The sequence below is a fragment of the Lagopus muta genome, chromosome 4 (assembly GCF_023343835.1).
Source record: "Lagopus muta isolate bLagMut1 chromosome 4, bLagMut1 primary, whole genome shotgun sequence".
Taxonomy (NCBI): Eukaryota; Metazoa; Chordata; class Aves; order Galliformes; family Phasianidae; genus Lagopus; species Lagopus muta.
In genome coordinates this window covers 11,929,058-11,955,934 of record NC_064436.1, presented here as the reverse complement: position 1 = coordinate 11,955,934, position 26,877 = coordinate 11,929,058, and the positions used below count along the sequence as shown (strand labels likewise).

The window sequence follows — 26,877 nt, the reverse complement described above, 5'->3', positions numbered from 1 at the left end:
TTGTAGTTCAAAGATGCTTTAATAGAATTCAACATCATCTCTTTAATCCTTGTCTAGTTCCAATTTCTTAAAAGATGTTTCATTCAGAAGGTTGTTCTTTTTTACTGTTTGTATGTTTTCTACATTGGTCTCAGCCAATTTATTTCCCTTATTTGCAATGATTTTTATTTATTTATTTATTACATCTGTTTACTGTTCTCCCCAATATAACCAGTGGATTTATCATTGTTGCTCTTACCCATTTTTTAGGAACTCTGTACGTAACTGTTGGATCCAAGGTAGGGTAGAAGCGAGGGCGGTTGATGTGCTTTGTTGTGGCTTGGTTTTGCTTTTGTCTCTAGTATTGTATGATTCTGATAGGCTGGACAGCCTCCCCTCCTTTTTATTTGTCTATTCAAGTTTCATTTACATTGGAATATACTTTCACATGTATCAAGAAAAAGGTCCCATGATTTGATGCAACGATTTTGAAACGGATGTAGTAGTTGTCTGATTTTATTTGATTTTGTTTTCCTGGGAAAGAAAAGTGAGGTTGAAAAACCTGGTATTTTTTGTTGTTTTTTTTTGTCTTGTGATTTGTGTACAGTTTAGATGTTTGAGTTTTTTGGAAGTATGGTCAGTTAAGGGAACGTGCTGTCAGTTAACAGAACAAATAAAAATTGACCTCTTTCTTAGCTTATTAGTTCTGTCTTTGGTCCAAAGCAAAGTAGCACGGGCAGAACCAGCTACATAGATAAGAGCATTGCTCTTGGGTTTCTTTTTTTCCTCAGGTAGCATTGCCAAATAATCATCATTAAAACTCCTCTGGATTGTAGACCTTGACTGCATTTTATATTTCTCCTAGGTGAAGTCTGGTAGATGTACTGTGACAAAAGGAACGCACAGATCTCGTGAAGAGCTCGTTTAGACTACGAATTCTGTGCTGGCAGATCTGTTCTCAGTGTAGCTTTAGCACTGATATCCTGCACGGTGGTTCAAAGATGTTAGGGAACAATGGCTTGTGGCATTGTATGCTGTCAGAGGAGAGCTGATGTAGGTTAGGGAGATAAGGAATGCAAGAGATGGGAAAGGAAGGAAACTTGGTACCTTTCCAAAATGAGTTTGCATATGTCCCTGTCGCAAAACTGCTTAGGCTCTATAATGACCTACCTTGACTTGTTGGTTTTCTGAGCTCTCAGTATTTGACTTCATCCTATTAGAGTTTGAGGATAGCCCTGGGATGAAGGAAATGGAGGTATCACTTGGCATCTGCTTGGGTTCAGACTGCCATTGAGTTTTGGCTCAGTGCTAAGAGTATTTAATAAATGCTCATTTCCCCCAGGCGTGCCCACTTTTTTTCTTGTGCTATTCTCTGTCTGGTGGTGGGGGTTACTTGAAGGCCTTTGTCACTGCAAACTAGGGCCTGAACAAAAAAAGTTCCTAGCTTAAGTCTGTGCTATTACATAAGTATAGTTACAGTGGTTCTACTTGCGTGTAGATGTTTTACATTAAAATTTACATGGCTTTTGGTGGACCTTGGTGAATGGTTGCAACCATCTCTGATCTATGTACGTACGTATGTATGTTCCGTATCACCTCTGTATTCTAAATAGGAAAATTGTCTGCTGCCCAGATCTCTAGTGCTTCCTCTGCCTAATTCATTTCATGGGCAGAAAGGTAGCAGTCTGCACTGGTTAAGGATTGTTCTTGGTGTGTATGCTTTATTTCCTCACTCAGAGTCACGCTTCCTTCATTTTCTGCTGCAATTTAAATTAATGCCTTCTTTTGAACACATTCATTTCAAGATTTTTCTCCAGAGTCTCTGGAAGTTCAGGAAGAATGCTCTGTAACAGTTGCACTCTGCTCCTGGTGGAGGCATTTTTCATACTTGCAGCAGTTGGAGTGGCTTATTTTAAAGAGGAAAGCCTGCAGAAGGCAGTGCAGCAGAAAAGGGTTGGTTTTGGTTTTTCTTCGGTGAAAATTCATCACCTCAGGTCAACCTGTGGAACAGACGGAGCTAAAAAGACCATGTAGAAAGCAGACTTTTGTTTTGTAAGTACCTTGATAAGGTAAGATTGGTTTGAGAGCCGTAATCCGTATTTTGGTGAATTAAAACATGCTTTCATGTTCTATATTTCTGCTTTTTTGTTTTGGCTTGATTTGGTTTTAAATGGAAAAAGTAATTCCTACTATTAGTAAAACTGCTTGTTGTTCATACTGAAAACCACATGTATGAACCGGTTTCGCTTCTGAAACAGCGAACAGTGGCAGTGCGTGTGTGCAGGTTGCATGTGTGCTTGCAGCGTGTACCGTTTCAATCTGGATGGTGAGCAATTTAAATGGGCTGCAGGAATTCAGATACTTCAGGTTTCAGATCTTGTAGGAGTCAGATTTTGGGGGAACTGCTGGGAAGTAGAGCATCTTAGGAAATGAGCCAGGAAAGTGAGAAGCCAGAGAGTGGATAGGAAAGAGTGAAATGGAAGAGGAAGTAAATCAAGGGCTTAAACCAGTGACCTTTGCCAGAATATGAGTTGGTATGACCTGTCCCTGCCCTGCGCCTTCTGTTGGGTGTTGCTGTCCCCATAGCATGCCATTTGCTCAGCTTTTACTGTCCATGTCATGGGTTTGTAAAACAGCTTCCTGCAGCAGGTAATATACGTTGACTTCTAATACCTGCTGTGTCCAGTGAGAAGTGCTGTGGGGTGCTTCCTTCCTGTGTGGTCTGAGTAAGGTTTGATAGGAGTCATGAAGGTAGACAGTGTAATATCGAGTGGAAGGAGGAAAATACGTGGGAGAGAAGAGGAAGATAGCGAGGTGGATGGTGAGAGAGCTTAGAGAACGAAAAGGGGATGATGTTCTGCCTTGAGTGTTGGTGGAGATGAAAGTTCAGAGAGTGAGAAAGATGTAAGCTCATCAGTTCAGAGCACTGAAGGAGTCACCTGCCCTGTGTTTCTGGGAACTTAAAGTGAAATTTTGTCCACAAAAAAGCCACTAACAACTGACAGCAGAGGAAGTGTCTCTTCACGGTCAGAAATAAATTAAAAACCGGTGAAAGATAATGCAACTTGTTTATCCTCCTGTTAGTCATACAGTCAGCTGATGAATTTATTTTGCGTGGTTCTGGCAGCATTGTCTAAGAGGTGTTCTTGGTTTTATCCCTTTGGCCAAGGGTAGTTCAAAGGATCCATCATTATGTAGGGGTATCTGAAAGATCGCTCGAGAACAGCAGAGTTGGATGTGCAGATTTTAAAAAGCCCCAGGATTTCTGTATTCTTTTCTGAGAAGCTGCTTACATGGAGTATTTGAAAAGGCTATTTTAAACTTGCTTTCTTTCTTTTTTTTAATGGATGTAAAACTTGAAACAGTCCTCTGATAGCATCTACCAGTGCAGAGTTGTCTAAGAAATACCCCTCTGCTCTTAACTAAGATACCAACTTTTAGGATCTGTAATTTTGTAGTTGTTTTTCTCTGTATACTCCTCTTAGTTCTCTAATTTTTCTACTTTAATCTCTTGTCTCTTTTTCGCATGCTTAAGATCTCAATATTTAGTACCCATGGGCTTTGCCAAATTTGCCCTTAAGTGTGATTGTATTTGAACTTCCATCCGGCCTCCCCTAGAAGACGTACAAACCGATGGGATGTGTGGGATGCTATTTGCTGGAGTGGGGGTGAAAGAAAGACAAGTTGAATGTTTTCTTGAACTCTGGTAACACGCAGTTTTTGTGTTTCAAAACTTTCCCTTGGTTTCTTCCAGCTACTAGTTTTCTTCCTGCTACTAGTTGTTCTATGATAATGTATTAGACACCTTGTTAAGTCGAGCTTGTTTCCTTCTTCTGACAGCTGCAAATCAAAAAGAGCCCTTGACTCCAAAGTTCAAAGTGAAAGACGAGCCTAAGGATGAAGAAGCTGCAAGTTCAACCTTGTCTCAGTCCGGCTATGTGTTCAGCCAGGAATCTGAAGCCTCAGCTCCCAGTGCGCCTAAGGAGAAACTCAAGCCACAGGAAGCACAGGCAAATATGATGAGGCAGGACATATCAGTCAAGGCAGCGTCTGAGCTCCTCATGAAGCTCTCAGGTGGGTATTTAATAATATTCAACTTCTTGATATTTCTTTAAAGTATGCTGACTGGCCTACTGCACAGAAGAAGTGGTAAGCTTCAGTAGCAAGGGAAGGAACAAATGAAAATATCCGTCTACACAGGTTCGTATACATAAGACAACTCAGTTTGTTCTGTCACTGTAGTATCTAATTATCTGTGTTCTGCACAGATTTCACTGGTCTTCAAATTAATGACTGTGGGATAAGTCAAAAGAAACTATGCCTTAAAGCTTTTAGATGCTGTCATTTTTAAAATGTACCAAAACATGTTTATATCAATTTATTCACATTTGTGTCACTTCGTTAACATCATAAAAATGTGTATCTCCGTTGAACTAACTGAACTATATCTGATACAGCTTTAAAAATGGTAGGCTTTTAAAACCTTTTATTTTTTCCTGACAATATGTTGTACTCGAAATTGGGAGAAAAAATAAATGAGCTGAGAGCACTTGCACTTGCCTACATTGCCTTAGTAATACAGTGTTCTGTCAGACGGTTAGACAGTATGCATGCGTATACGTTAAGTACTGTTACAGCTGAAGGGAGTCAAATAAAAATGTATGTTCTGCTAATTATGCTTTATCTAACTGTTAGACTGTTAGAAATGATGTTTCACTTGAAGGAAAGTAGAAAGTTTGAATTTATACCTACTGGGAACAGGTCTTTATGATGAAAAGGAGTTGGACTTCTAATACACTTCAGTTTTTAGTACCAGGAAATAAATGCTGGTCTCGGAGGCTAGGATTCATACTTCCCCACCTAAACTGGATCAGCTGGCTTGCTCAAATTTATACCTGGAAAGACTTGACTGGGATCTCTCACATGAATTCTAACGTAATTAATTCACTCCTGCTCATACCTGTAGGTAAGAAGAATTTGAATCACTGGTTTGCAGGCCTTGGTGTTGATGGTGCTAAAAGTGCATCCCGGATGTAAATATTGATCAGAGCAGATGATTCCCAATTTTTCAAGCTCCCAAACACTAAACATTTTGTCATAGATAAAGTGCATTCTTGCTACTGGTATTTGGTTCAAGTATAGTGTTCTCATAACAGAACTTTATGGTCTAATGAATGTTAACCGATTCCTTTATTATTTTTTTTTTGTTCATTTAAATTAATATATATGTATTTCCATGAAAGAAGAGCACCATAACTTAATGATTTTTCAGATGCCTCAGAGACACTGAGGTTTTTGACTCTGGATGTTGAATTCAGTAGTAGCAGGCTGCGTTTAGTTTTAATGCAGATTTCGTTATATTAGAGCATTAATGACTTAAATGTCTGTGGGTGAGATCTGGCATATATATGTTCTTGGTCAGGTCTTCAGTCACTTCTGCTGGGAACTCCCAGTATTTAAGGGTTCTAGTAAGAAATAGACTAGTATAGTATTTCCCTTACGATCTCTTAGTGAGCGGGCAGATTTGCTGACAGTAGACTGAAAAGGAAAGAAACAGGATTTACGTGGGCATTATTGCTGAAATTGACATTCCAGAGTCAGCCAGTGGGTGGAGTTCTATTAACTTTATCACATGTACTGTTTTCAATTTGTACTTTTCTGAGATGCCATCTAAGATAGAAAGTGTAAAACACTAACGTACAGTTAAATGTGGAATAAATATAAGGGGGGAATCTAAGATCAAACACCTGTTAGTACCTTTGGTGGGGTTTTTGTTTTGTTTTGTTTTTTAATTTGCTTGCTTTATCTGATAGAATATTCTGAGATCACAACTGACATCCCACATTATTTTAATCAACTTCTCACTCTGTTTTTAGTGATGTAGTATTTAAACAACTATTTATGCAACTATTTATTTCTGACATAATAGCAGACATCCTGACATACATGTTTCTGTTATTCTTTAGCAATAAGTTGCCAGCTGTTGACAACTCATTTGAGTCTCTTGGGATTAGGCATTTATCTTTTATGAGAAGGATGCACTGGCTTGTATTTTTCACTGGAAAATCTCTTTCCCAGAACAGTTGTACTGTGTTGCTAACTTTTAGCTCAGTTTATAAAGGTAGTGGAAGGCCATTCTGGCTCAGGAACCTACTTTGTGCTACCAAGACAGACTCATTTGTAAATCACCTGTCTCTTGAGAACGTAATGCAGAGACTTGTCCACTACTTGGAAATTAGTCTAAATCTAGGAGAAACTTGGAAGAATAGAAATGTTCTACTGAAATAGAATTTTAATATTGGACGTTACTAGTAGTCACTGTGGATGTAGAAGTACAGAAGCGAGCAGAAATTCACATTTGCAGCTGTCTGTATTTCAGTTCTACTGCATAGGTTTACTGTTTTCTCTAAAAGCTAAAACGCTGCCAGGACACTTGTGTGCTTTTAGCAGCAGACAACCAATGCTTGAGGTCAGGTCCTTATCCTGGATATTACTTCAGTGGAGTTGGACTTTGTCCGAAGATGACCTTCATCTGAAGATGAGGATGCCCCTTCTATACCAGTTTTCTGGTATACTGGTTCCACTTGAATTTAGATCTCCTACCTCACAATTCACAAGCTTGATGCATAATCAAGACATCACATTTTGAACACTTCTTCCAAAGAATAATGTCATTTCTTGGGCGTATCTTGGTAAAACTCATTTCCATCTGTCCAGTCAAAACAAAACTTTGTAACAGCTGATTTGGTACGTTACAGTAAATAGAGCACCCGTTTGACAATGGTCTTTGTGGGTTAACAGTTTCAGCTGACGTACAGATATTCAACCTACATTTACAGAAGAATGTAAAAACTGCCATGTTTTATACAAATGTGTAAAGGTGAGTTGTGAATGCAGTTCATTACTAAGTCTTCACTGAGATGAGACAGAATGGTACCCTGGTGGATTTGAGAAGGTAGAGGTGGAGCAAATCGCTCTCGTCTCAGCCTAGTAGAGCATTGTTCCTGCATGGTTTTTAATTCATATTAAATATTGCACAAAATCACTTGTAAGAAATCAAAGTAATGTATTTCACATGCACCTACACCAGCTTTCTACACTCTTTATTACCAGTTCTCTTTTATGGGAAAGCCGATTTAATTCTCTTATTATTTAACTAAGTGATGCACCCAGTGATCTCTGATCGGTTTTATGCTCGCAGTCTTGTAAGATGGAAGGTAGGTTCCAGAGGAGATTGAGATGTAAAATAAATGTTTGCATCTACATCCTCGTGTTATAGTTTAAAAGCTCATTTTCTGTTACGGTAGTTGTGCTGCTAATATATTTGGAGTATGTATTACGTTTCAGAAGCATATATTCCTTTCCCTTCTTGTCCAAAAAGGGATGTGTAGCTGGAGGGATATAACTACTGTTTAGCTGGAAGGATATAACTACTGTTCCAGGTACTAACGTTTTATAAGTAATATTTTATCCAGGTGCCTTGAACTATCACACTGATAAGTCTGTCTTCCCTAGAAATGTTGTCTGAATCCCACAGCAAGAATTTCAGCTGTATCTTCTGGTTATTTTGCATTTCTGTAGCAACCTAGGTCCTTCTGCTCTTCTTTCAGTGGATCAATTCCAGATATATTGCAGCTATCCTTGTTATCAGTACCAAATCCATGACCTTTGTACTTCTCAGTTCCTTTGGATTTTTCTGTACTTCAGTCACTTCTGTACTTCAGGTCACAGTGCTTCTCATAATACAGCAATTTCCTAGTACAAACAATGTGTCATGATTTTTGGGTTATCGGTAGTTGAAATGAATGCATATTTATTTCCTGACAAGGATGTAAAATAATATCTTGTATACAGTGAGTTCCAAAACCGTCTTTGATGAACTCTCTCTATTCTACCTAATTTTACAACAATTCAACACTCAGCACAACTGCTTGCTGTCAGTTTTACTTTTTCTTTCGATTGTTTTCTCTAATATCCTCTTTAATGCCTCATAATAAGTTTTGTTTGCCACTGCATCTTAGCTTCAATTGAAACCACACAGATAGAAAAAGGCAATTAAAGAAAAGAGGATTGTGCAATTCTAGCATAAGTTGAAGACCAGAAGACCCCACCTCTATTCCCATTCTAAAAATGACCCATTGGGTTTTAGGATGCAGTACAGTGAAGGACTGTCTGAGAAGACTCTAAACTAGCTCATACCAAAGCCAGTCTAGTCACACCAGCATAGACTTAAAGAAGAGCTAAATGGGAGTATCATTTTTTAAAGTTGAAGTAGGAGTGCTTGTACTGCTGTGGCTCAACAGCTGATGATGCTTCATGAAGGGCTTAGGCAGCTTTATGCTTCTTTATGCTTAGCTGTCATCAGCAGTGTGAATTAGAAATAATAAAAAAGAGTTTGTGGCTGGTAAGCTGTTTTTCTTAGCCATCACAAAATCTTCCCAGGTTTAGTGCGTTGTGTTGGTGGGTTTTTTTGTGTTTTTTTTTGTTGTTGTTGTAGTTGTTTTATTGTTATAATGGTGAGGAAAACATACATGATTACATTTCCTTTATGTGTGTGTGTGTAAATTAAGTGGCTCAGAAACTAGTTGTCCTACCTGTATATGTATATATATATATATATATATATATATACATATTTATTTATCTTAACTTGGTGGGCTGTTTTGGGAAGTACTTGTACGGAAGTGGACTGCTGTCTTTGGGGACAACTGTTGTCAGAACTTTGTAAGCGCGTCCCCATCCCTGGATTGCTGGGGAATTGTTGAGTACTTTCATCCCTGCTTGGAATACCTTGATAGTAGAGGTGGGGATGAAAACTGAAGGAAGGTTTTTGTTGCTTGGTCTCTAAATGGCTCATTAGAAGGCTTTGGGCAGCAGTGGGTACTTCTGTAGAAGTCCAGATAAGTAAGCAGAGAAGTGTCTGCCCCAAAATAAGACTTTCTTAGCTAGAAATGGTATGGTAAGCCATACAGCCAGACTGAAGTCCACTACTTTTTTTGTGTGTTTTTTTTTTCCCCCCCTTATAAATGTGGAAATAATTGTGAATGGTAAGGGTGAAGCTTTATTTTAATTAAAGTGTATAGAAAAAATGCAGTTTTCTGCAAAGGTTCAGCTTGGTGCAGCGATACTAGAGTAGCTCTGGGAGACTTCCATAAACTGGGATATGTTGTGATTCATTGCACATGCAGGCTTTTGATCAAATTGTTTTTTTATTACATTTTGTGAACGTCAGAAGGGTGGAGCAGCTCTCCTATGATGACAGGCTGAGAACTTCTAGCAGTACTTAAAGTGGGCCTACAAGAAATCGAGAGGAACTTTTTACAAGGGGGTGTAGTGATAGGACAGGAGAATAATAACTTCAAACTAAAAGGGGGTAGATTTAGATCAGGTATAAAGTAGTAGTTCTTCACAATGAGGATGGGGAGGCATTGGAACAAGTTGCCCAGAGAAGCTGTGGATGCCCCATCTCAGGAAGCAGCCTGATCAAGGGGGAGCTCAATGGGTGTTCCGGCTCATGAAAGGGAGGCTGGAACCAGATGGTCATTAAGGTCTATTCCAGCCTTAACCATTCTGTGATTCTATGACTGTGTGAGCATTTCAGGGGTTGGGTGTGTTCTGTAACTGAGTTTGTTCAGGTAAGCACCATGTTCCTAACATTTGAATAGAAGGAACAGCAGATGCATATTGCAACTTGAGATTTGTCTAGTGCTTTAATTTTGTCTTTCTCTTTTGTCATACATTTCTGTGAAACTGAGCCCTTAATTGCAAAATTCTGTAACATGGGATTTCTGAGTTCCACTTCAACAAATATCAGCTGTTTTTGATTATTTTTTTTTAACACGGGATCATCTTACATTGATTCAAGGCCCATTGACAATGTCTTATATAAAACAGCAGCTTGAAAAAACAGTAGCAAAATAAAGCATCAAACACAGCACCCTAGGGAATGTCAGATGTTACTTGTTGTGTCTGTAGCAGAACCTTCAGGGCTCACCAACTGTTCCCTGCCTCCAAGGTTTTTATTTAAGCTGTTTTAGGGCATGTTTATTTCTAGCAAATCAGAACAATTAGCATAACAAAATGCCTGACTCGTCATACTGAAAGCTTTTGAAGTCAGTACAAGTTGACCCACTGGTTACCCTTGTCTGCTTGATTGCAAAAACTAGTACGTGAGTCCAATTTGTGAGACGTATGGGAAAGACTTTCTCTTCTAAGTTGATTCATAAAGTCAATTTGTAAAGCTGAGGGACATTTCAGCATATACAGGTATTTTAGAATTTTGGTGGTAAGATAAGGTTTTAAATTAAATGATCAGAAGAAGCACGAATGATTTAGCAATGTTTCCGTGGATTTCTGGGAATGGAAAGTCATTGGGCTACTACAGTATCAGCAAAACCGGGGTGGGGGGGGGGGGTTGTGTTTTTTATTAATTCTGTTTGCTTGATTTTGACACTCATCTCAAATAAGGTGAAGCACATGCTGTGCCGCATTTAAAGAGCATGTTTAGCATATCCCCTGTATTTAGGGCTAGTTGTAGTCTGCATGTAGAGTACTGTAGTAGCCTGGAGTTCTCTACTGAGAATTCATAGAGGATCTAGAGGAAGGCTGCTAAGATAATTAAGGCTTTAGGGTTCGTGACCTGCGAAGAAGTACTGACAGAACTGAACCTGTTTAGTCTGGTGGGGGGAGACTACAAGCAGATCAAGTAACAGCCTGCAGGTACTTGAAGCAACTTAGAAAAACAGAGTTTAACTTTACTTGGTAGTGGCAAATGGTAAAACACTGGGGCAGCAGTCACCAGCTGCAGCTACCAACCTTCAGATTGAACATTAAGAAAACTTTTCAGTGCTGTGCTAGGGCAAGTGTAACCCAAGATGTAGCTTTCGCTTGCTTGGAAGTTTTGAAAATTCTGCTAGATAAAAGTACAGCTGGCGGGAATCATCTAGTGCTGATGATTCAAGGAATAGTTATGTTCAGAGAGAGCCTCCAGAGTTCATCTAATCCAAACCCTTGCTTACTTCAGATCCAGCAATATTGTGCTGCTCAGGGTCTCGTTAAATTTTGGATATGTCCAAGAATGGTGAGCTCAAACCTTGTTGACACATCGCTGCATCGTTGGCTTCACCAGTTTTTTGGCAATGCAGCTCTCTACTTAGTGGCTGTCCACTCTGTATTATTATGTGCTTTGATTCTATTATAAATGCAGTACTCTGCGTTTTCCTTTCTTGAACTAATGAGGTTTCTCTCAGCCCATTTCTCCATGCTGTTGAGGTCCCTCAACACTGTCACTGCACTGCAGTGCAGCACTGCCTTCCAGGATGTCCACCACTTTCCCCAGTTTGGAATTGCCTCTGAACTTCCTAGGAGTGCACTCTTCCACATCGTCCAAGTTGTTAAAAAAGCCATTAAGGACTGGCTGTCAGCTAGACAGTATCCCTGACTGCAAACCTTTGGGGTTAGGGATACAGCCGTGCTTCCACCATCTTGTAGTTCAATTATCCAGTCCATGTTACTGGTTTGGCTATAATGGTAGTTCAGTGGTATCAATGGTATAATGATGATACTGAAGACCTAACAGAAATTAAGGTAACAAAATCTGTTGCTCTCAGACTGTCCACATATTAGTTGTTTTGTCATAAGGGACTATCAGGTTTATCAGGTGTGATCTGCTGTTGGGAAACCAATGCTAGCTTTTTCTAGACAGTCTTGTCTTCCAAGGGCCGGAAAGTGGCTTCCTACAGGGTTTGCTCTATAATCATTCACGAGACATAGCTTAGGCTGTCCTCCTCTAGACAGAAATAAATGTGCTGTTGTCAGCAATAGTACTTGGGGGAAGTAATGACTAATGATTATTTGTCCACATTTTAAAGTACAAAACAGTATTGATATGCAAATAAACTTAACTATTGCCTTTTGCATCAGTGATCTTACTAGACCAGATGTAATGCCAGGGGCTCACTGATTGTAGGTATACTGCAATGGAGATGCACTCAGCATCTTATCCCACAGTCCTAATCCCGCTTGTCCTAATCAGAGAATTTACTGAAATGTGATTGTCGTGTTCCCAGGGATGCAGGGATGGTGTATATGGAAGTCCCTCCATGGCATATAATTTGTCAGTTTGTGTACTGAGTGACCAGGATGGCTGGTATACCTTGAAAACATCTGCTTTGCAGTGAAGATTTAGGAATAGTCAGTGTCTGCTGTTGTCCCTCCTGAGTTCTAGCCCTGTTTCTACAACTGTGAGGCAGACTGTGTCTAAGAAAATGCTTAGGATTTGGAAAGCTTGCTTCTCTTTCTGCCTTCACTTACTTAATTGCTGGGCTAATTTTCTCAGATTTCCCTGAAGGATGTAACCCGTTTATCAAAGGAGTTTACACATTTTGGAAGCTACATCCAGGGTTTTCATTGGTCATGTGCGACCTGGTGTAGGGAACCTGCTTTGGCAGGGGGGTTGGACTCGATGATCTCTGGAGGTCCCCTTCCAACCCCTACAATTCTGTGATTCTGTGATTCTCATGTGTATTTTGAATCATGACGTCTTACTACTAGATGTCATAGTGCATATTGGTGTATATCTGTGCAGCAAATGCGGACATGTAAATGAACATCAATGCTCATAACTTGAGCAGGTGCATATTTTAAAGTTTGTTATTTCTGCTTCTTGTTTTGTAAAATAAATACTCTTTTTTTCATGTCTCATCAAGTGCTCTGGAAGTCTAGAATTGAGAGGTGGTAAATAGTGCCAATAGTGGCTTTACTTACCATTGTGTTACAATATGTATTTGGTTGTAAGATATCTTGAATTGCGGATCCAGTAAAAAATGAAATCTTATCCCCGTATCTCTAGTTACAGTGAATGTGTTATGTCTACTTACTTGCTGTGCTTCTATTTTATTCTCCTTTTTATGCAAAAAGGTGTGTTTTATGTTGGCAACTTCTTGCACATGTCCTGAAATCATCAGCAAGAAATTCCAGTGGTGTTATTCTCCCTGGTTTCACTTGACATTTTTTGCATTGTTTTTCTGTGAGCAGAGAATTTATGAATTAGAATTTTATCTGTTTTAAGGTGGTGCTGAAGCAACGAAATCACTTAACTTGTGGTTTCTTCTGTTTATCTCCTTTCCATTTCCATGTGTCTGATATAGGTGTTGGATTCTGGTTGTCCCAGCTTTAAATGAAATAGCTTGAATGAAATTTTAGCTCTTAAAACTTGGCAATCACTGACTGAGGCTGTAGAGGGGCATTGCATAGAGGTAAACTTCATAGCCACTTCTATTGCCATGCATTCCTGAGGTAACATTGTCAGGCCTTCAAGACTGAATACTGTACCCTGAACTTTTAGGTAGCACAGTTATTGCTCTGTGGGGTTGTTTGTTTGTTTGTTTTTTCTTTTCTTTTACGTTCTGTTCTATTTTGAAGAAGTTTCACTACATTGCCATTTTTTGCACTTGGAATTTGTGGAAAAAATTAGTTATTTCTGCAAGAAGCCTATCCAGTACTGCATTATTGCGTATCTGATATGGGAAACTGTCTCACATGGCATTAGTAGTTCACTGAGGGTTTTGTAAATCAACTGATTAAAGGTATACTCTAAAGATCATCTCTGTAGCTTCACAATGATACATCCATATATGCAGTAATTCTCTCTAATTTTGTTAAGCTGCTTCTATATTAAAAACAAAACAAACAAACAAACAAAAAAGAGCAGAAAAAGAGAAAAAAGGTGTATCAGGTCATTTAGTTCATCTGCTGCCAGAGGAGCAATGTTCACTGCTCTATGCTGTACTGTTGTTCTGAGCTTCATCCAGTTTAGTCTGAAATGAATAGCAGACCGTTTTTAAATCAATAGCAGACCAGATCATGGTCCAGATACTTCAAAATTATTTGAATGGGGAGACTTTTCAATGTACCTATCCTTGACTTTAAAATCATCAGCTGCACTATGGCCACGTGAGATACCTATGAGAGGAGATGAGGATTATTTCCTTATTCCACAAACGAGCAGAAGGCAAAATAATCTTGAAGTTACAGTTTGCCTGTACAATGAGATGTGTAAGGCCATAACCTTAATGCCACCCAAGATGTTGCACAGCTGGGTTGTCTGCGTATGGCTTCTGATGTGGCTCTCGCTCATGGGACAGAATTTCTCTTCAGTTAGCATTGTAAAATTATCACAGAGAGCCCCCATGTCTTCTCTCTTTGTTTTTGGGAATTGGACTACGACAAGATTCACATTTGCCAGGTACATGCTGCCAGGTCAGAAGGGTGTAGCTGCAGAGGTAAAGGTCAAAGGAAATTATCAAATATGTAAATTTAGTTAGGGCTACTGAATTGTTAGCCGATTGCAGGGGTGAAAATTTCATTGGTATTGCTCAACTACTGCCTTAGTTGGGTTGTATCAGTTTGTCTGATTGAAAAGCATTTGCAGGACAGGGAATTCAGCTGTGTGGGGCAGGAACAGAAATAGAAAGAATATTTTAAAAGCAGAAAGAGCAACAAAGGTCAGCTTGACTCTGCACCTAAATTTGGCATCTGGGTGCAGAGCTCGGTCTGTAGGACAGCTGAAGAACTCATTTATTTGCGGAGTTACCTGAGCTTTTATTGACAGTGTTACCTGATGCGTTCCTTTGCCCTTCTGTGTGTACTTTCAGTGCACAGCATATTTTTTCACTTCTGAACACAGATGCAGTGTTCTGTAACTTTATGATAAAAGATTAATTTAAGCTTGAATTTTTTTTTTTTTTTTTAAATTGTTTAGCAGGGAAAAAAGGCATTACATAGTAGTATTTCCAACTCCTCTTCATTTGAGAATTCTCTGTAATAATTTTCATATCTGGTGGATCGTGGTAGATCGTAAAGATTTTTCTCAGTGTTGTTTTGAAAGGTCAAGAAATGTCATAAGGGAAGACCAAGAGCACTTCATGTAAATCACTGCTGGAGCATAACCAAGTAGCTTTTATCTCCTGGCTTTGATTTCTGTTTGTTTTTTTTTTTTATTTTGAGATCTGCAAGCAGCATAGCCACTTTTTCCTCCACTTAAGGACAGAAGAGGAGAAATATAAACCAAGGGAGTGAAAAAGTGGAACACGTCCATTTAAATTCATGTGAGATGGGTGTGCCTGCGTACTAAAAGGATTCTGTTCATCTTGGCTTGAGGCTAGGAGACGACACCAACCAACTGGCTGTCCTCAGGATGTTATCAGGAACGACCATACTGTGTTTTGGTACCCCTCAGTATTATTGTAATGTTGAGTAACTGGAAAAAAAAGGGTTGGTGCTTGAAACATTTGTACTTGGAGTAAAATTTGTGAGGCTGACACATTCATATTTGCGTTAGAGGAAGGGAAAGGCAGAGAGGATAGCAACAGATTAATTTATCAAGTGAACTTAGTGTTTGTTTTATTTTTTTTCACTTTTCTCTCAGATCCAGATTTGATAGAAAATAACTTGGGTTTTTTTGTTTTTTTTTTGGTTTTTTTTGCATTTTGTTTGTTCTTCTTACAAACTGGTGTTCATTTATTTATTTTAATATTGTATTTTTATAAGTTGTGAAATTTGTCAGATAAGGAGAAAATTTCCATGCGGGGATGCTCATTGTACAAAATGCCTCCGTTCAATCTGAATTGGCATTCCCCAGTCTGAACAAGGGCCAGACTGCTCTCCCAGGTCTTAACCCTCTCAGCATTTAAACTCCGTGCTGCTCTGGCTCTCAGTGTGCTGTGGTATCTCTGCCTTAATTTGGCCTCTTTCCCTGAGTGCTAGATTTGCCTTTTCTTCCTTTGGCTTCTGAAGTTCAAAGTCATGCTTTACTTGACCCCCCCTCTGGAGGCTACACAGGCTATTTTAGGGCCTGTGCCCTAAAGTAAACGGAATCAGATTTTTCTTAAGGTTTTGAGTATCTTGATCAGTAGCAGAAGTACGTATACAGGTTTAGGCAAAAAGAATAAATCCTTTGGACATTTTTCCGAATCTGGAATCATCAATTTTTGTTAGAACAGTTCCTCACATGATGGCCGTTCTGCTATGTAACTACGTTCACACACTGATTTATTTCCTTGAGTCTGCCTTTCTTCTTAAGCTGCCTGTTTCCCAAGTGTCTGGTCAGCATCCAAACAGAAGAGGCAACACACGTGGTTGGGCCGTTCCACCGTTATAGATACGTGTCCTTTCAGCAGCACTCTGAAAGATCATTAGAAAACTCATCATCTCTCTCTGTTCTAAACTTCAGGTCTTCAGCGTCTTTTTTCACAGTTAAAAGTCTGAATCGAGAAGGGAGCATGGTAGCCAGATTACCTTGGTGCCTTGTTTTTGAGATTTCAGAGCTTTTCTTCTGAAGAAAAAATGATTGCTAGCCTTGCAGCCAGATCAGCATTCAGCAGCACCTGAGAAGTCACACGTACAGGACGTGAACTACACACTGGCTTCTAAACTGTAGTTTTCTACGTTTACTACTACTAGAGAGGAAGACAGAGCTGGAAAGATATGGGCATATGGAAGCTATTTATCAAGGTTATTGGGTCTTGTAATACGTGAGGGAGTATCAAAGATTGTTACGTGTTAGAAAACTGCTCATCTCATCTTGAAAAGAGAGCACAAGATGGGCAGATGAAGTTTCTACCTCCACCCCATAATAGCATTTCCAACTATACGTGCTGCTACTGCTCTGATAGAGAGTAATTATAAGTTTGTAGGATAGTTTCAGTGTCCAGCTTTGAAGAGCTGGTTTTTAGTTGTAACTCCGTGTAGTATATAAAAGCACAGATTCACAAACTGAGATATGATTATACCCAGTGTTCACAGAAAATGAAGTAATTCTTGGATTTGCAAATATGCAGTTTTCTGCTCCGTAGTTTAAAGTATTATTTTCAAGACATTTCTTCTATTTATAAACTCCCAGAAGAATATTGTAGCAGTCAGCTGCTTGCTTCTCTTACCATTTGCTGTTATAGAGTATACAAATTAAACTTTGTAATTGAGATTCCTGCTTTGAGTGCTCTGAAAAATTTTAACCTAATTAAGTAATTGTGGTTTGTTTGTTTGTTTGGTTTTTTAATACCTATTTGCAGCTGAGAGTTACAAGGAAACCCAGACTGTGAAGATAAAAGAAGAACCAATGGAAGTTGACATTCATGATTCGCAGACTTCAGTGTCACCCAGCCAACCCAGCCAAAATGTTGGCTACAGCACTTTATTAGGGCGAGACATTAGTGAACACATCCAGAAGGCACCAGAAGGTCGTATGCTCCCAGAACGAAATCTGTTCAGCCAGGATATATCAGTGAAGATGGCATCTGAGCTGCTCTTCCAGTTATCAGGTAAAATCATAGAATCTCCAAGGTTGGAAAAGACCTAAAAGATCATCCAGTCCAACCGTTCACCTATTACCAATAGCTCCCACTAAACCATGTCCCTCAATACAATATCCAGTCTTTCCTTGAACACCCCCAGGGTCGGTGACTCCACCACCTCCCTGGGCAGTCCATTCCAGTGCCTGACCACCCTTTCTGAAAAGTAATACTTCCTAATGTCCACAATGTTCACTAACAGTAGTGAAAATAGTTGAAAGCAGAGTTTAAAGAGCAAAAAGAGATTGTGTATAATCATTAAGGTGCTACGAAAGTATGAGATTGCTAAGGCTGAAGCATAATAGGAGGTAGAGCCCTTCTACCCTTGCATGTGAAATATAGAAGTCTTGCCAAATGCTCCCCATAGATAACATGTTTCAGAGCACTGTGACAGCCTGATCAGGTTCGTGTTATTTGAACTGAATTGGAAATGCCAGAGTTCAACTCTTTTTTGATGGCTAATTAAATGATTAGTGACGAATGGTTGATTGAGGCCTTGGAATATAAGGGAAAATATAGGTAGTTACTGTCATAAACGGACAGTGTCTGTAGCGTACAGCGCTCCCAAAGTTGTGCTGTCCATTTCTCTCCACGCAGAAGGTCAATCTCAGCTGTTACATACATGAAGTGATTTGAGGTCTGTTTAATGAAAGCTTGTGGCACACATGTGGTGCACTGACACTGAAATGTGAGGGTGAAAAAAATTGGTACGAGTTATATTTTTAAAAAAAGCTGTGCTTATTCTGAAATCATCTTGTGACCACTTCCCCTTAAATTATTCTGTAATCAGAAAGCATTAAAATAGTTCTGCTGAGTCAAATTTGATAAGGAAAATATGATTTATCTTATAATCACAAAAAAATGTACATTCCTCTGCAGAAAAGGTGAGCAAAGAGCACAATCACAATAAAGATAACACCATCAGAACTACAGTCAGGTAAGCACAGTCTGTTGTTATCCATAAATCTGTAGTGTAAATGGCATTGCTGAGTTTTGCCTTGTAAACTTGGATATGTCTCTCTCTTGCAAATATGACCTGATATTACAAGTGTAAGATATTTCTTTTAGTAATGGAACCTGTATGTGAGAAATGACACCAGTAGATACGATTGTTTAGTGTCCATGCTGCAAAAGGCCTTTGGGCCAAAATGGCTGTTCTCACAGTCAAGTATTCACGCTTGGTTTTAAGAATTGTTTTCTGTGTGTGCTTTTTTTCTGCAAAAACCAAAGCTTAATTGAAACTGCATAGTACATGCAGTGCTTGAGGGAAGAACAGGACGACAACTGGATTTTAAGACATGGACCAATGTAAGAAGAGGTGTTGTGATTCAGTCTTCTGTCAAACTTGGACTTCTTGAATAAAATTTCAGCTTAATATTTCTGAATCCTCTCAAATGCCTTCCAGAGATGAATTTTTAAAAGACTGTAAGAGACAATGCTAATGAAACTTGTTCACAATTACAGTCACATTAACACAATATGTGAAATTATGCAGGAATTTAAAATACGATTCAATTATAGCATGTGTTGTTAAAGAAATATGCCCTTTACTGTATTTTGGCTGGGAACATACTGACAAGTTGTTTCAATATGTGAGCAGCAAAGTGAGGTGCCCTAAGGGAAAAATTCAAAGCTATTGTGTAATAAGTAGCAACTAGAATTGGTGAAAACTTAGGAGCCCATGATCAGTAGTAAACAGGAATTGACTTTGGCTCTCATCTAACCCTTGAGACAGGAATACATACACATGTGTCCTCCGTGAAAGTTCTGTGGTCAGTGTGGGTGGTTTTGCAGACTGACTGTGGCTGGAGCGTTGGAGCGTTCCTTCAGAGATAGAGTAAGACCTTCGGTGTCTCTGCAGCCCCTTCTGCAGAAATCCCCAGCACGTACAATGTTTGATAACTAAGGCAGCTTTGTCTAGACAGAATTTGAAAAGCATTTCAGTTGCAGAAGAAGAGGTCTCTGAAATGTGCTCGTCTTAAATTCCTAGACCCATCCTCTCCTTGCATGGTAACTGTAATAAATCTGTTTTTAATAAACTGAACCACCTAGTAAATGTCCATCAGGGATTTTTTGATGTTACAGGTTGAAAGAGAATTAAATTGAGCTTTTTAACTTCTGGTTATTGAGAACGCTTTTTGTATTTGCTAGTTTGGGAACTTGCAGGATATGGAGACTGCACAGACTTCCCTTTATTTCTTAAAAAGCATAAGCCTGAAAGATGCTTATACAGTTGAATGCACATATTGTCCAACTACTCATTAACCACCCAATATGTGTTGCAGGGAGGGGTGACAAATAGTTGGTAGAAAATAGATTTTAGGGTCTTGTGATATTACCAGGAGGACTGGTGTGAGAATCCAGAGCTACTTTTGGATCTATCAAAAATAGTTCAAACTGGAAAGGTTGAGGACAGTTCAGACAGCCTTCCTTCTTAGAAGGCTGCTACCTCGTAAGAGAACAGCACAGTTGGCTGTTGTCTAACTTGCACTGAATTGTACTGAGAAGTCCTGATAATGGCTGCTACCCATCAGTGTTTGAAAAGCAGAGTGCCCAACTGAATTCTTGTGGGTGCTTTTCTCGTCTTACCTATCAATCAATATGAATAAGAAGAGCTTTGTAAGGACAAGTGAGTCAGTCTACTAAATCCTGCGCGTTCCAACAGATGGACTCAAAAGACCTTGCCGAAAAAAGAAACAAAGCACCCCAAACCAAGCAAACAGCTGGAAGTCTTTACTGGTAAGAGTACGGCAGCTCTCAAAAATAGAATGTGATGGAGCAGCCAGTGGAGAATAGAGGCACGAAGGCTGCATTAAGAAAACGTGTAATGTTGCAGTTTGGCTCACCAACCTACATCTGGAGTCATGACAGGAAGGCACTGGAATCACAATTGTTATGTGAAGTTTGCTGACAGCTGCAGAGTCAAGGTGAGGTCAGTGTCATCCACCTGTGAGTAATTGGGCAGTGGAGAGATTCAGCTGTGTCATTGGTGAGTGTCTTAAATCAGCCAAGTCCAGCACGAAGGGGGTACACAAGCACTTCTTTTTTTTATATCGTACTCCATATTAACATTTCTGTCTCCCGTCTGTTGCTGTTCTTCCTGTGAATATTCCTGGACTGTGTAAGCATATACTTCCATATGACTTTGCTCAAGCAGGCAAAACTGGCAAGGATTCCTCACAGTTCAATGGCTGAGTGAGATGGTAGAACCTGCCATCTGTGATAAGAAGAAAGAAAGCGGAGAAGCAAATGATCTGGAAGTGAGTACGCCAGCATGAGATGCCAAGATAAGTTTCTTTCATCTAGAGAACTGTGTAGACAGAAAACTGGAAAAGTGCAGCCAGAAGGAAAAAAAAGGAAAGCTTAATCTTCATCAGAAGGGACTTGACAAAGAGACTGAGAACAACTGTAGTTTCTGTGTTGCAGGAGCTCTTCGTTTATACTTGGGATTGAGAATTGGAGGGCATACCCACTGAAATAAAAATAATAAAAAATAATGGGCTGACACTGAAGAGACTCATCTGCCATTCTAGAAAAAGGTTAAAAAAAAAAAAAAAAAAGGCACATCCAAGGATGGTTCTGTAATTGACTGGAGGCTGATGGCAAAGAAGGGAGATCCTTACGACGCAAGCACGGTGCGGTCTTCAAAAGCAAACTACTGAGGATTTATATCCTAAACTGAAATAGATGAGCTCTGTTGTCTAGAGCTAGCAATGGACAGTGAGACAGTGAATCTACAAGCAGGCAGTCCAGCGTGGTAAGCTGAGTGGATTACATCATTTTGAAGAGTTGCAACAGTTACAAAACTTCTTTTTATTGGTGTTGGTTTTTTTTTTCAAATCATTATTAAGCCACCGAGAGGAATGTTGCAGTGAATTACACCATATTTTTATACAGCATCAGTCTGTTTTATATTATGTCACCCCTGAGGGGGGTGTGAGTCTTGGAAAAGTGAACTTTTGCACATGTGGGCAGCAGCTCTTCACCTTATTGTGATTAATCAGGTATCTGCATACAGTGAACTGCTCAAGTTTGGGGCAGCTTCATGCTTTTCATCCAGCTCAACCTGTTTGACTGTTATGTTAGTTATGTTCAAACTTAGGCAGAAATAGCAAAGTACCCCACTAACTGTCACATAGAGAACAGCAAAAAATAAATAGTAGTAAAAATCAAAACAAACAAAAAACCTACTTTCTCAGCCTGTTGAGGAATCTCAATACAGTACAGATCAGATTTAAAATGAATTCCCATTTTGCTTAGAAGAAATACATCCTTTGTATGCAGATGGAATATAATACATGAGAAAACAGCTGTCCAAAAAGACCGCTCGTTTTTTTGTCCATTTTTAATTTTTTTTATGTAATTCTTACCAGTGTCTTTATTGTGTAGAAGGCATCATAGTTTCTGTTACAACATTTGAGCAGCAAACAAAATACTTTCACAGAAATGCCCATTCACTATTGGAATTAACTGTTTGCCTCCTGTTAATTAAAACCAAAGCATGATCTACTTTTTAGAATCAAGCAGCTGGTGATTTTTCACTGTTTGGGAAGTCACCATTCAGTTAGATTCTGTTAATTGTTTCCTGCTCTAAAAGTCGAATTAATTGAGTTAATTTCGTACATGGAATGCTCTGTCAATAGAGAACAGTTCAGCATCTCAACCTAAAATTTGAAAAGCTTTGTTTTGAATGCAATTACTGTATTCCCGAGGTTATTAAATACTTAAAAATATTTTAAACATATTTTCCACGTGTTTCGGGAGTAGAATACAGATTTTTGAAACATTAATTTTCTTTACCAATATTGTGGTGTGATAAAACAAATCTGAGTTGTTGAAGTACTGTAATGAAAAGCATTCTGGGAAGACTTGAGTTTTTGCTCCACAATGCAGTTTTCCCAAAGCTTGCCTCTTCTCCACACCTTACCTCACAGTCTGGTTGTCTTTCAGCATGAATTCCGTAAATTAAGCAGAGCTTTTAACAAGATGATATTTGTTATACTGAGAGGTTAAAGTAAAAAATAGTGATTACTTTTTCTATTAACTGCTGTTTTGTTTACAAAAAGATGTCTTATTTCCCCTATAGCCCTTACTTTTCTGAAGACACATTTAGACAATCACCGTTCACTTCCAACTCAAAAGATCTCCTGCCTAACGAAACTGCTCTTCATGGAAGAACATCTGCACCAGGTCAGACACCTTCTTCTTCATTCCTTCAACAAGTTCCTAACTTGTTGGTTTTTTTAGTTCATAGTTTTGTAAATTATTGTTATTTTCTTACTGTCACCATCACCGCTTGACCACTGCTCTTAAAATGCAGCTGCTTTGTCAACGGACAACTCTTTCCATCACAGTAAATGCTTACTATTAAGAAGAAAAGTTAAATGCTGCTGAATTATTTTTGTTAATTCTTTTTGAGCAACTATTTCTGTGAACTGTTAAAGGACAGAAAGTCCATATAACAGATGAAATACAGCAGTGTTAACGGAGGTGGGGTTTTGTGTTCATGTGAGTCCCACATTTAAAGGAACTGATGTCTGATAACTGCCTGCTCTTTTCCTGTTACTTGCTGTTCCTTCTCTCACAGTATAGATGAAATGTTCACAATATATGCATCGAAATGGCTGAGCTTGGCAATGCAGTTTTCTTGCCCTTAGCAGTTATTTAAGAACCCATTTGGAAAGATGTGGATTTCTTGCAACGTACTGAAAAGCCTTAGTATCTGTGGGTGCAGTCCTACTGGCCTTCAGAACTAGCTGACAGTCATTTTATATCCAGATATAACCTGGGTTATATTCTTAGTTAAAACAGAAAAGGCAGATGAATACCATTACCTTCCAAGGTGGCGCTGAATATATGCACAAACTTGGTATGTGCTTTTTACTGTCCTGCTGCAAAATATTTCGTTTGCTAGTTCACTGGTATCTGGTCTTAAATTAATAGCTCTTGAGTTCTAAAGGTCAGTAATTACACAGCCAGCCGTAGTGGGGGTTATTCACCTTTCCTTAGCCATCAATAAAGTTTTGGGCATGTTACTGCTAATTTTCAGCTATAGACTGTCAGTTAATTTACAACTTAACAGACCCTTCTTTTTTTTAATGCTTGAATAGTCATTTGACAGCTTCTGATGTGGCAGATGAGGTGAAGAACTAGATGTTGTCTAAGGGTAAATACGCATGGCAGAAAAGAAATAAAAATTGTAGCATAAGAACAAGAGTCTTCAGGCTATCCCCACCATGCTTTCTCACAGATGCAGTGGTTTTTGTAAACCACGACTAAGAGAAGCAATTACACTTTTAAGTACTAAATCACAGAATCACAGAATCACCCGGGTTGGAAGGGACCCCAAGGATCATGTAGTTCCAACCCCCCTGCCTAGCAGGGCCACCAAACATACATATTCAGATCAGGTTGCCCAGGACCCTGTCCAACCTGGCCTTAAACACGTCCAAGGACGGGGCATCCACAACCTCCCTGGGCAGCCCGTTCCAGGGCCTAACCACTCTCCTAGTAAAGAACTTCCCCCTAACATCTAACCTAAATCTTCCCTCCTTCAACTTAAAACCATTTCCCCTAGTCCTGCTGTTGTCAGCCCTTTTGAAGAGTTTACTCCCCTCCTGGGTGTAGGTTCCCTTCAGGTACTGATAGGCTGCAATGAGGTCACCCCGCAGCCTTCTCTTCTCCAGGCTGAACAAGCCCAACTCCCTCAGCCTGTCCTCATAGGGGAGGTGCTCCAGCCCCCTGATCATCTTAGTCGCCCTCCTCTGGACCCTTTCCAAAATCTCTATGTCTTTCTTGTACTGAGGGCTCCACACCTGGACACAGTACTCCAGATGGGGCCTCACAAGAGTTTACATTACTAAAATGTAAACCAAATTTAGCACTTCAATGCTGTCTTTTGACAGTGACATAACATAGCATATTCGTATAGCCAGATGACTGACAACAACTCTTGGGCTCCTCCGGCAGCGCTCAGTACGTCAGAGGATGTGGCATCTAGCAGTCACGTTCTTACATCATACCGAGATGGATGCATCAGAATTCTAATTCTCTGTAAGACCTTAAGTGAGGGCCTTTAAACCTACAGATGGGTTTTGGTGACATGTTTAACCTCATGCCTAATGATGTAAAATACCTAGTTGGTTAGGAGATCCTGGAGTGTTAAAATGGGTGTTGAGGAGATGTTTTTTCGCATGTATGTGATTCCTGGTATTCTGCTTCGTGAAATGTGAGTCATAACTGGATGGGTCTGCGAGTTGCAACACTTACTGCTCTGTGATTATTATTACATAATACACGTAATAGCAGTACATATAGAGAAAATTGAAAATATATAAAGCTATTTATTTGGAACAACACTATCATGCACTTTCTCAGCTTCTTAAAAAAATTCTTGAACCTGAGCAGAAATTTCACAGTAGCATCAGGAATGTTATTGGATTTTTTAAAATTGATTACAAATGTGATATTCATGTAAAAGAACAGTAGAATACCCACAGATAGATTTTCTATTAGTTCCAGCCTCACAGGAAGAAATTATCTCTGAGGTGCTATGGATAGCTCAGACAAAGCTTAATCCCTGCCGAGAGTAGCATAAAGGAGCAGTAACAAACCATTGTAAAAGCCAACAGGATGTAACAGAAAACGCTGTGGAAATGTCTATGTGGGATCACGTGGATAAATGCGTGCCTTCAGTTGAGATCTGTTTTATTTCATCTCTGAAATAGGATAGTAAGAACTAGAAGTGAACAGCATACAAAATGACAATTAATTCAGCTCATCTACTAAAATACAACAAATCAACTGCCAACAGCCAGCAGCATTCAGTAAGCAGTATCCAAATCCCACATCCAAGAATGCCAGGCTGTATCACCGTCACCAGAATTAGTGCGGGCTGATGAACAAGTGTGGGGCTGAGCTATTGCTGTGCACTGGCTATGGAGGGACGTGACTCAAGCAGGCATAGCAGCATGAGGAAAGGAAGCCTTTCCTGCAGGCTGGTCTGCGTGACCTTGGTGGAACCTCATGTACCCGCCTCTTTGCAAGAGAGAGCGCCAATGCAAATGGCTGTATCCCTAGACTCTTGGAAGCCTTCTGTGTGCAGTCTTCTTGGCACCCTAGCGGAAGAGGAATTGGGAAAAGTGACAGGAACATAGGACAGGTATCTCATGTATCAAGTTCAGTTCTTTTTTATAATAGGTAACAACTTCAGGTGATATCATTCATTTATTTATCAAGCTCTGTTTAAAATCTGTTGTCCTTACTATTTGTACAAGAACACTGTTTCAGAAGCTCACTCTTGGTAAGAGCTGAACCACCCTCAACCGGAATTTACTCGAAGCAAGTTCTACTGTTTATCTTCTACCAAATGCTGTCCTTCAGCTGTGATAATTCTTCCCTTTTGTGGGCTTATTTGATATGCTACCTTCTGCCCCCTTAATCTGGTCTTTATTTTTGGACAAGTAAGCCAGTCAACATCTTTTAGTTTCTGTTAATATGACAGAGATTCCATTCCTTGACCACCATCATAGCCTTTTTCTGCCCCTGTTTAGGGAAATTAATTTATGCAAATATCTGCAGTCAACTATATGTGCTACTTTGCAGAAGATCTTACAAATTACTTTCTTCCGTGGCATGAAATCTTGTTTATGTATATTGGAAATACCTCCCTCGATTAATCACGGTTTTTAACTCCAACACTCTGATGACTTGCAATTCATTTACTAATCAAATACTAACAAGGTTTTCTTCTCCATTAATATTTTCAGCTCATGATTCTACAGCATGTAAGAGCAGTTTTTGTTGCAACTTCATAAGTATATGACCTTCTAATTTGAATAGTGTCGCTTACTATTGTAGCTGTCAAAATTATTTCTTTAGTACTCTGAAATTTCTGCATATTTCTGCTGTTTTTTCATGCTGAAGATACTAAGGAGGATTTTTAGGTATGGTTAGTCCACAGTTCAGTCTGTCAGTCCACACGGTAGCAGCCCTTCAGCCTAGTGCTTTCCTTCTTAGTGCAATCCAATTCTCTTTATAGTCAGTTTATTAGGAAATTGCAAGATGAGGAATTTTAGAGGAAGAGCACACTTGGTAGGGCACTGAGTATACAGAATCCTTGAAGAGTATGAAATAATTAGGAAAGACCAATTAAAAGATGAGTGAAAGCAATGCGCTGATTGGGGCACTTAGGGAGGGAGTAAGAGCCTCAGATAAAGGTGATGTAATCTTGATCAGCAGCAGTATCACAGGCAGGATAAATAGTTAGCATGATTAGAAGAACAAGTAGTTAGCAGCTTTTAAGTCTGGTAACCAAGGAAAAGCAATTTCCCACGGCTGTCAGAAGGGACTCAGTGGTCCAGCAGAAGTAATGATAACTCCCTGATAATCTGTGGTGAACTGTTAATAATTTGAGAAGGAAATAAAGCTATTTCCTATAGTTCAAAAGTATTGGATAGACTTGGCGAACTACTCTCCTTCCTTCCTAAAGTGTTTTGTAGTTTAGTAAGCATACAAAGTTAATTGCAGATGTATAGACTATTTTGGATTG

At 39.4% G+C, this 26,877-nt stretch overlaps 1 protein-coding gene across 8 annotated transcripts in view; it reads left to right on the top strand.

The window, feature by feature from the left end:
• ZNF827 (zinc finger protein 827) overlaps positions 1–26,877 on the top strand; it is a 184,227-nt gene that overhangs the window by 127,874 nt on the left and 29,476 nt on the right. For all 8 annotated transcript variants that reach the window (XM_048942613.1, XM_048942617.1, XM_048942616.1 and 5 more), the window contains 4 exons: positions 3,820–4,053; positions 17,049–17,297; positions 18,207–18,264; positions 22,414–22,517. In XM_048942613.1, coding sequence (XP_048798570.1) covers positions 3,820–4,053; positions 17,049–17,297; positions 18,207–18,264; positions 22,414–22,517 — 645 coding nt within the window. The remainder of the gene's footprint in view (positions 1–3,819; positions 4,054–17,048; positions 17,298–18,206; positions 18,265–22,413; positions 22,518–26,877) is intronic.